Here is an 11,066-nt window from a genome sequence, read left to right as displayed (position 1 = left end):
TCGTTTTTTCCCAAACTGCTTTGCTGTCTCACTAATACTGTCGTAATGCAGCACATTTATCCAACAAATATCACAGAGGTTTGAGTACATGGTAAACACATTGCATTTAAATCCTGAGACATTCTAAAGAGAAACTGGAAAACTGGGTGGTAATCTTTAATGGATTTTCCCTGTAGTTGCAAACTCTATAAGTTTGTCAAAAACATATACTTCCTCAAAATAGTGAAGCAAAGTCTAAGCTTCTTAGGGGAATCAGATTTCAAACTTAAGAAAGCATCGTACACTTTGGAAATATGACAGCTGAAATTGTGCAGCAGACCAGTAGAGTACAAAAAAACAGAGACTGTATTCTGTGCAAAATAAAAAAAAAAAAAAAAAAAAACATCCCATACTCTGCGGACCAATAACATTTTTCTTAATGCTCTTTAATGCATCTGTCTCAAAATCATTTAAAACAAATTTGGCAGTAGCTGTCAACTGAACACTATTGAGTAAGTCATTTACACACTGCCACATCTCATTGTAGACTTTGAAAGACTTTTTCACATTAGTGCTTACACAAAAGAGACTATTTTTGTCACACCACAGTATTTGATGAATCCATGTACAATATAGAACTGGCTACATCTGATACCATTAGTAAAAAATCTACCATCAGTCATCAAAATTCTTCTGCTAGCAAGCGCAACTAGATCAGCGTACGTTCTAAACACAAGTACTGTACTGCTGCCATGTATATAACTTACTACCAACTCAGTATTCTTAATATTTCACAAATCGACATGTTTCTAAAGTAATGCCATCATCACCCAAACTGACAAGCTGTTTGTGCCTAAGATTAACTCTTTGTACCACTCCTTTATTTGATGGAAGAGAAGTAGCAGCCTCTGTTGATGTTCCCGTCATAATATTATCTACACCAATACATGGAGATTTAAGAGATAGAGCAACGTTTACCCTCAAACATTCCAATGCTTCATAGCTTGCCACATCACAGGGGTCAGGAAGTGTTGCTGTTCCATGGTGTTCTGCAATAAATCACAACCACATACTGCAAAAACTATTATGGCTCATCCTCTACAATTTCAACTTAATTTTATTTTACATGCCAAGCATTTCTTATTTTTCATAACTTCTTCTAATTTATAAATAAAAGCATCAATATGTAACACTGTCTTCCCTCTCTGCAATGGGTCAGTCCTATAAATGTGCCATCTCGGAGTAAGTATATATAATTAGTAGGGGATGTATGGGGTTTTAGAGCAGCTTTCCCCCCTCTGCAGAAACACTTACATTTGGTTTACTCTGCTGTGAGGTAATCCCTGGAGCACATGCAGAACACGTTGACATTTTTTGTTGTTTTCACATAATCAAGTTGATATTCTGGTTGTCAGTATGGCTAGTCATTTGATCAGCTGCCCTACAGCCATATATATGTGTGGAAACCCATAAACTATAAACAACATTTGTGGGTTTATTCAGCAATGAAAAATCTCACAAAAAGTTGGTAGAATCCCCAGCAATGATGAAGTTCACAAAATGACGCAAAGCAAGATTCACAGATGTTGAATAAAGCATAGCCCACATGTAGATTTTCTAAATGTTAGACCCAGAACCAGCTACTTAATTTAGAGAGAAATGTAGCCAGAGAGATTTTTAATATATTTTGTTTAACACTTCAGCCCAGAATAGCTTGGTAGTTCATGGGTAGTTACTAGGCATGCAAGACAAGAATCCATTGGAGTCTAGTGCAGCTTCCCAGTTGCTCCAGAGCACCATCTGCTTAAGTGAATTGTTTTTATTCACACAGTAGCCAAATGGAGGCTGAGGGAATCGATCTTGTGCTACAGTAAGTAGCCTTAACCCTCTGTACTAACTGCCAGACTAGATAAGCATTAATGAAGCTGCCAGTCAGTTGTAGATGCCCTGACACATTGGTCTTATTCATGGAATATTTTCTATTTATTATTCATGGAAAATTTGATCCTTACCCAGTCTTACAGAATTTGTATGACAATTATAATGAGCTTCATTTATGTGGATAAAATCAGAGCTGACTCCAAATCTGAAAACACAGAGAAAGGGCAGAAAATGTTACACGCTACCTGTGTATTTAGTGTACAGAAACAGCAGTTTATTACATGCAAGTATAATGAGGCTGTACCATACCTATATGCCACTCTAACTGCACAGTAAAATTTACAGCAACACTTATTCTGTTATTCATTTTAAATGACCAATCCTGCTCAGAATCTGTGGGATATACCCCGGGATCAAAGGTGAATGCATGACAGAAGAACAGCGACTGTTGGCATTCCCCAAAGCAACTTATACTGTGAACACAATTTGTATCACGGGCCCATGTTTTGGTGCATTTTAATTGCACAAATGATATGGTGCTGTTGGTATACAGAATATGAGGGGCCTAGTTTTGTACAAGATACACAAGAGATGATCAAATTCTACTTCACCTTTTAATGCCCCTTTGACATTGTACATTTTGTAACAGGAATTTAGTCCTGTTTACTCGACACTTTAGCCAGATACATTTTCCTTATTTGATATCATTGCATGTTTTGCCACAAAATAAAATGTGTTTAATGCATACATATATTACTTCTTCTATTTATATATTACTATTATTTTTTGTCTTTTTGGCTTTTCCCTGTTAGGGGTTGCCACAGCGGAACTCCGGTCCGCTAATGATTGGCAGTAGATTTTTATGGTGCCAAGTTGCCAGCCCAACACCCAACCTTCAGCGAAGGCACGCCCATTCATGTATGTCTTTCGGAGGCCACTCCACTGTGGGGAGGACATGCAGACTCCACTCCAGCCGAGAATCGAACAGGAGAACCTCTTGCTGTGAGGCAACAAGTCTACCACTGCACCACCGTGGATTTCATATTATATTATTATTATTATTATTATTATTATTATTATTATTATTATTATTAATAATAATTATTAATAATAATAATGCACTTGCTGAAAATGCATAGAAATACAATTTTGATTACTTACATTTCTGTTCAACTAAAAACACTCCAATGACAACAGAAAGCTTAGAAGGCCATAGTACATACATGTGATACTGGTAATCTGACATACATCTGCTAGCATAGGCATGACAATTCTCTGCTGTGGGTAAGTGGCCCACACTAGTGTAGTGTCACTGAAAGCTGAAGTGGTGCATTATGAAACTGTGTAGACTTGCCTGTACTTTAAACAGGAAGCTGGTGAGTAAATGCTTTATCGTTGTCAACCAAATCTCTGTTATTTGAACATTCCTAGTGGTTTTATATGCTTGCAGGTTATTTTGATAGTAAAGATAAGATTTGATATCCTATATGTGATCAGAGTGAATCAGTGCACTTTTTCTCAGTTTGTTGGCTGGACACCAGTCACTCTCTTCTGGAGCTCAGTGAATCCCTTTACATGCATTGCCATGAAGTGTCACAGTATTAATCAGCTGTCACCCACCCTCAGTATCAGACCCCTCCACCTATACTTGGAAATGCCCCTTTCTTTTTTTCTCTCTTCATTCTTTTTTGTATTTTTAGGTCACATTTTGAGAGAACATATTAGATGGAATATGGCCTTTGATATCTGCCATCACCTGCAACCATGGATCACTCCTATGGGTGCATGCCTTGGTTTATAGAAAGAGCCCTCGTTGCTTAATTCTTGTGTTTGTGACACAACCACTACAGTGTGTCACTGCCGGATTTCACTTTGTCTTTGGGTAACATTCATTTACTGTATTTGCCATTTATATCACTTATTATATGTCCTACAGCTCTGAAATTCTAATACAAATTAAATGCAAAATTTTAAAATCTAATAACAGTGCACTTTGTACTACAGTGGAAACACATTATTTGTGTTCATTAGGTCTTCTTTTATAAATTTGATTTATGGACAAAACTACAGGAAAACTGAATGCAAGAGGAGTAATCAGCTATTGGAAATAAAAGGTGTAAGAGACTAAGGACAACCACATTAAGTATATGATAGAGTAATGTCTTTTTTTTTTTTTGATTTAAAAATAGCCTAGCCAGTAATTTATGTTCTGTACAAAGTCATTAAAAAAAGTCCATAGCTTCTTTCTGTGATACATTATGCCGTACAAAATTTAAAAAAAAAGTTTAAAACTATATTTTATTAGTTTTGCAATGAATGTAATATTCCTCCAATTGCGGTTTCTAGAGTGGATCAGCAGGTGGATTTTTCTCAAGAGTGAAATCGTACTCCTTTCCAAAGGCTGGCAAAAAGGTGCATTAATCCCACATAATATTTGATGATTTCTAAATAATTGGTAGGATTTGGAGTGTTTTAACTAACAATGATTTTCTTTATGTAACAATTTACTAATTTGAATGTAATTGGCTACTAACAAGGTGTGAACAGCTGCTGCTTGTCATGTAGCCTTTAGTTTCAGTAATTATCGTATACATCCAATTAACATTTAACAGTGATTCTCTGTGACTCTTCGGGTCTGCAAGTAATCATATTCCAGAATATTTTCTATGACAGAAAATTATTGTGGTAACAGTACAATATAACTGAACACTGGGATAATGGCTTTAGTACATACATTATAGACGGATTTAAAAAAAACTGAAACTACAAAAAGTGTAAAAAAATCTTTTGCATACACTTGGAATGGCAATGCTTGTGTTTTTTTTAATAATGTGATTGATGTATACTATTTTCAGCTATATAATTAATTTCAGTTGCCACTGTATGTAATGTTGCCATATCCCAGAAGTTCTAACCATGCATTTTTAAATCAGCTTTGCAGTGTGCGGTTTAACAAAAAAAAAATTAATCGAATGTCAATTTTTTCACTGTGTTTGGAGCAAGTTTCTCTACTTCTGTGGCTTCACAAAAAGAATTAAATTAAGATAAACTGTACTTTCCATATTTGGGTCAGACAACATACTGCTTTTGTTGTTTAACATTTTGTTTCAGGTGTAGAACCACATTTTGTGAAATTAGTCAATTTTCATTCATTATAAGCTTCTCCATACAGTTTTTGCCACAATGCAAAGAGCAAAAACAAGATGCTGGCATGAGGAAGTCGAGTTACAGAGTGAGCGGATACCTCATTTTAACTAAGTACTTTTTAAACTGTATTGACTAATGCTTTATTACATGATTTTCATAACAAGGCAAAGTTACAAAGGTTGCATGACTCACCAATGAATGCCGTCTGATTAAGCTGCATAACTTGATTTATTTAAGATAACATAGTGATCTGACTGAATCTCACACATTCTAAATCATACGTCATTAGTATTGTCTAATCAGGATTTTAAAGCTACATATGTAAAATGCTTATGTTACTACATTATTAACAGCCACCATGTTTAAGTACTCTGAATGACACCAGTTAGGAAGATCCAAACAGCCATTTTATGCATTTTCTTTCTGCTGCTGTTCCTGGAAAATAGAAGAGATGTACTGAGTCGAAAGATACTGCAAACAGATGTGCACATACCTCTCAACTGCACACATTTTCACAGAATGTTCAGATTTCTGCCTAGTATTTTTCGTCTGTTCTTCATAAAATTTTGTTTAACTGGCCAGTCTTTGGCAAATCATTATGGATTAAAGTCAGAAAATATTAACAGTAAAAAAAAATTCATGCTAATGCAAAACCTGTTATTCTAGCAACCAGAGCAATATTTAAAAAATGTTCAAATATTGGTCCTTTGTCCCCCCATTATTTATGGCTTTCTCCAGATTTCTTGCTGTAAGAGGTTGATAAGTATAAATGTGCATGTCTTATTTGTAAAGAGCTGCCTTGTTTTTGAATGAATTGTCTTTCATTCTTCATCATGGGCATTGTATGTCTTTCTTTTACTTCACAAAGAATATATAGGCCACTGTTTCCATGTTCTGGGAAAAATGTAAAGGACAAAACTGAAAGGATTACAGCCCATTGGCCTTCCAGAAATTTAATATCCATTATGTCATGTTGTAATGTTTAAGTATCTGTTTAATCATTAGGATGTTTCTTACATGTACAGACAGAACTGAACTGCTTTATGTTCAGAGGATTTTATTCCAGAGATGATGGAGATACTGTCTAATGATCTTGCCATGCCTAATATTAATGTCAAAGGTGATTTTAAGGTTAAAGTTATTTTAGTTGGTATTGCCCCATCTCAGGCATTTGTTCCAAATATAGGTCATTGAAAGACAGTAGGTCATTTCAAGCTCAGAATACAAGGTAGAGATCACTCCTCAGTAAGCAGTAAGAATCCAAGTGTAGTCTATGATTGAGTGGCATGTGTGTGTGCCTATGAGACTCAATTCAAATTAAATGTTGACAGCTTCAAATCTGAGGAAAAAAAAATCAGAGGTTTGAGTTTTTCCTAACTTGAACCAGAAAAGGCAGTATGTGAGAACAGCTACTGGTTCAACGTGAGGGACAGAGATATGATTATATGCCTATAATGATATTTGATCTAATTTCAGCTGAAGTTTTACATTCATTTCTGGACACAGTTTTATCAGAAGTAAATTAGTAGGTTGGAAAGATATTAAGCATCATTGGTGGCATGAGTTTTCATCCATGTATTGGATATGAATTAACTGGAGGAGAGGAGGAACAGAGAACTATGATGCAGACTCAAAGTATTGTCATCAGAAACATGAAAGTAGGCAACATCTGGATAGATGGGCACAGAAGTTAGAAGATATCTTGATCAGCAGATTTCAGGGAATTTGAAGGTTAAAGAAATGAAGCAGTTCTTTAACAGAGAGGGTGGTGACATGTAGACATTTTACTGGACATTAAGGTAGTGGAAATTGAGTAAAACAGAATTTTTAAACTGAGTCTGGATTGTCAGAAGAGGGATATCATTTCTGGTGGCTGTAGTTCACTGCATAGCTTCTAATTATTGCATAGGCAGATGTTCTTGATTTGTTGGCATATAGTGTAATGTCATGTAACTTCTACTCAGTAGACATGGAACCAATTTCCTCTGAACATATTTTTGTTAACCTTACATTCTTGACAGGAATGCTATTGCATTGTGTTGTAGGTCAGGGCCACTGTGATCTCTCTCTCTCTCTCTCTCACACACACACACACACACACACACACACACACACACACACACACACACACACACACATTCATACTTACAAGCATGGGCATGCTTGCACAAACACACACACATACTGGCATCACAGACTTTTAAGATTTCAAACACAATTATTTTTGGCAAATAGTTTGATTTAAAATACCTATCAACTGCTGCAATTGGTCACTCAATAATCCTTAATTCATTTTTTGATTTCAGTGAGTATTTAGGGATGAATATGTAATTTTAAAATGGATAGGTCAACTTTCTAAATCTGCTAGAAAAAAACTTTTAAGTCAATTAATACCGTGTTCAGAATTTGAGATGATAAACTGGTCAGAAAATGGATGACTTTACATTTTCGTAATAGCAGTTAAGAGAAATAGTCTATATAATCTCCTCTCTATATGCATATGATCTTATTTATTTTAATTTAATAACTAAGTAGGGTGCACTGGTCCAGGGACCCCTTTCAGTCATGATCCAGGACATGATGGCTAGTGCAAAATGTAGAGTTTCAACTGCATGAAAATGGAAAAAAATATATAAACAGTATATTATGCATGCAAAAACAATATGTAAACAATTAAATAACAGTATTGTAAAAGTCAATAAGAACCCAAGTAACATAATTAAGAAATTAGTATATATGCTGGAAATTTATTGTATAGATGGTAAGAAATATGAAGGAAATAAAGAGATAAAATCAGAGAAGAGGCAGAAAAGTGGTGAGAGGAAAGCTGCAAGTAACAAAAGAGGGCAGAGGTAAGGAAAAGTCATTTGTGGAGCTACAAGGCAAGTTGGCATTATGCTTTGATGTAGTGTGTTAGTTCACCTCCCTCCCTAGCTTTCTTCTTCACCCTTTCTCCACCTGTCTTGTGCCTACATAAGTACTTCAGGGTATTCTGTCTCCCCCACTCATTATGGAGGACCATTCCATGCATTCTGAACTCTGTCTCACTCTTTCTGGAGAAGTTCTTTCAGAGATCAAAGGAGTAGTTACTGCCTAAAACGTACTACCTGCACCCTCTGGTATTAAGTCTGCAAAGAATAGGTCCCTTCTCCACCATATGACATGACCTTTTGTACTCATATTGTGTCTTTCTGTCCCATCTGGTCTGTAGTTAGAAGAATTCCAAATCATGTAGACTCTTGTCAGATCTTTCCCCTCCGTCCCATATAACATTTGTATGTCTTATCTGTGGACTCTTTACAGCAGACTGAAGTCATGTTCCTGATCCTGGCTTTAAAACTGCAGAGAGTACTTAAGTTGTGACCTGACCATGGCCCAGTAAAGATAAGCCTCATCCATTTGCTTTTGGAGTCTATTCTGCTCAAGAGGCACCCACGGATCAATTAGATAGTCCTAATCCCCTCTTACTCTGATCCTGATGGTCAAGCTCAGGTATGATAAAACCAGTTGAGCTTTTTCCTGGTCAGTTACCACTAGTTCCACTTCTCCAGCTGATACTCCATGCCAGGGCTCCTGTGGCCCTTCTTTAGCACATATTTGTCCACAGAGAACTTTACCCATCTTTCTGCTACTTGATCAGCTTTTCCAAACCTGTTCTTATATATTCCTCACCTTCATTTACAGATGAACCCCAAACTGATGCCTGTTTTACTCCACTTGTAATATTCCTTAGTCCTGATATTGTCCGCTTCAGTTTGTCAGTCTCGATCCTTGCAGCATCACCTCTAGTTTTGCAGTCAGCTGCCTGTGTGGAAGGAAGTCAAGGGCTTTGATGAGAACTAGGTAGACAATGCCTACCAATACTTCCCCATGCTGGGTTAAGTATCTCTCAGTGTCTCACAAAGGGATGGGGGACTCCTTGACTTGTGACTTACCTTTGGAGTTGAACTATCACCTTTGACCAAATGGCTTCACTTGCACACAGTGAAGTCCTGCTTAGGGTTGTTTTTTTTTATCATGACAGTCTATTTAGAACAAGCTGACTTTGGCTAGGACCTGATTGAGCCCGTTGGCTTGTATGTATCATGGAAACATGGTTGGATGAAAATCCAGGGCCATATCTAGCATTATGTGTTTCTCTAGGTCTATGTGGTATTCACTGGGTCAGATGGGAAAATATAGATGGTGGGGTGAACATTTGATTTTAATCTGCCTTTTAGTTATCCCAGGTGGATGCTGGAAATACAGTCACCTTTGATAACACCTTTTGAGCAGAAATGAATTGCAAGTTTCTCATGGTCTTGCATCCAGCATGTTACCCTGAAGGTTTTCAGCAACAGTTATCTGACCACCTCATCAATTGCATTGACGCCATCAATTCTTGATTCTGCATACTTTTAACATCTCAGTTCATGGCAAGACAAATTACCTTGTGATGGGACTACTCAGTCTTTTAGAGAATTTCAGTTTCACTCAGATGGTTACCACTGACAGTCATAACTAATGTGGCCAGATATTGGACTTGGGGAATTATTTATAAATGTTGTGTGCCATGGAGTAGGACTTGTACACCATATAGCACATGAAAACCCATTTCAGTTCACAAAGCACATTCCCCAGAGCAAGTCTCAGTGTGTGATCTAGCACCATTGCCCACCACTTGTACCCTGCACACCACTCTCCAATACAAACTTCTCTTCCAATCATACGTAATTTACAGAACCAACAATTGGTCTATCAGTTGGGCCTGATGGAGTAAGGTACAGGACAACAGCTGTGGACTGCAAAATCATGTTGCACTTTTCAACACAGTAATCCACCTCCTCTGTCAGTATGTTGCTTCAGCATACAATGCTGAATATAATACTAGTGCTGAGAAAAAACAAAAAGATCTCAATTTTTCCATTGCATGGCAGGTAAATCCTCACCAGTCCCACTGTCCACCATAGTGCAGGCAAACCTGCCACTTCACACATATCTAAAATGCCTCCACCCAGTGAAGTCAGCAAGCTCCTTCCAATGAGAGGTAATGTAGCACCAGATTCCCCCCATTTCCATAATATATTAATATACCTAACCAATATACTGGCTGTGCTCATCTACTTCCCCTGGCTAAGCTTAAACAATTTCCTTCTCCAGCCAGCACTCTCCACAAGCACTTCCATACCTCCACAACCATCTTTAACCACCCTCACTCATGCTACTTCCTCTCCACAAAGCCTCCATGTACTGCTGTCTCAGTCACCCCTACTTTCCCCATTTACAATATATCTTGCCTCACCTTTCCCCTTTTGGAGTTAAAATTCCATATCTATTCTTCTGTACTCAACTAACTCCCCATATCCTCCAAGACAGACCTACAAAATAAAAGCATTTCCTTTTCTTTCTTCAACTAACCCTATATAAGCTATAGGTTGTTCCCACAAAATTATTATACACTATAGATAAGTGACTGCAGTTAAAATTGTTACTCCTAGAAATTTCCAGCTGTTATATTGAAAGTATCCAAACATATTTGTATGCAACTTTCAATATACACTTGTTCTGTAACTGTATATATTTTACTTGTATTACACAGTATGGTAATCTGCTATTGTTTCTTTTTGTTTTTTTTTTCTTCCTGGAATTGTACTAATACCACTATTATATGTAAATTGTCTGTATAGTAATGTATTTTTTTTTTCACTTTGCGGAACTTGTATTATGCTGTATTCTTTTTCTTTGTGGAACTTGTATTGCGGTGTATTCTTTTTACTTTTTGGAGCTTGTATTACGGTGTATTCTTTTTACTTTGTGGAACTTGTATTATGCTGCATTCTTTTCTTTTGTGGAGCTTTTCTCCGTAGGCCACTACTGAAAATGAGCTACCCACCCAGACAGGCTATCTCAGTAAACAAAAATGTTAAATGTTAAAAAAATGATACTGAACCCTGGCCTCCTACAATGAAAATTGATTTCAAATTGTTTATGAATTACAGTCAGTCAAGATGGTGGATAACAGTACACCAAAGGAAGGAAGTCTGGGTATGTATTATACCTTACAAATTCTTAGCAAGTAG

General features: G+C 36.8%; 1 protein-coding gene across 3 annotated transcripts in view; it reads left to right on the top strand.

Moving 5' to 3' along the window:
* The window catches only part of SYK (spleen associated tyrosine kinase), a 1,380,702-nt gene that overhangs the window by 1,118,692 nt on the left and 250,944 nt on the right, over positions 1-11,066 (top strand). The window contains exons 8-9 of one of the 3 annotated variants that reach the window (XM_044060817.1): positions 4,207-4,272; positions 5,033-5,092. The exons of 1 other annotated variant lie outside the window; for it this stretch is intronic. In XM_044060817.1, the coding sequence (XP_043916752.1) occupies positions 4,207-4,272; positions 5,033-5,092 (126 nt within the window). The remainder of the gene's footprint in view (positions 1-4,206; positions 4,273-5,032; positions 5,093-11,066) is intronic. One more of the 3 variants, XM_044060818.1, reaches the window with a different exon arrangement.

This window comes from Protopterus annectens, chromosome 2.part0, assembly GCF_019279795.1.
Source record: "Protopterus annectens isolate FY-2018-M chromosome 2.part0, PAN1.0, whole genome shotgun sequence".
In the NCBI taxonomy this organism is placed as follows: Eukaryota; Metazoa; Chordata; order Ceratodontiformes; family Protopteridae; genus Protopterus; species Protopterus annectens.
Note: the sequence above shows the minus strand (reverse complement) of the source record. Positions and strands in the feature narration are given on the sequence as shown.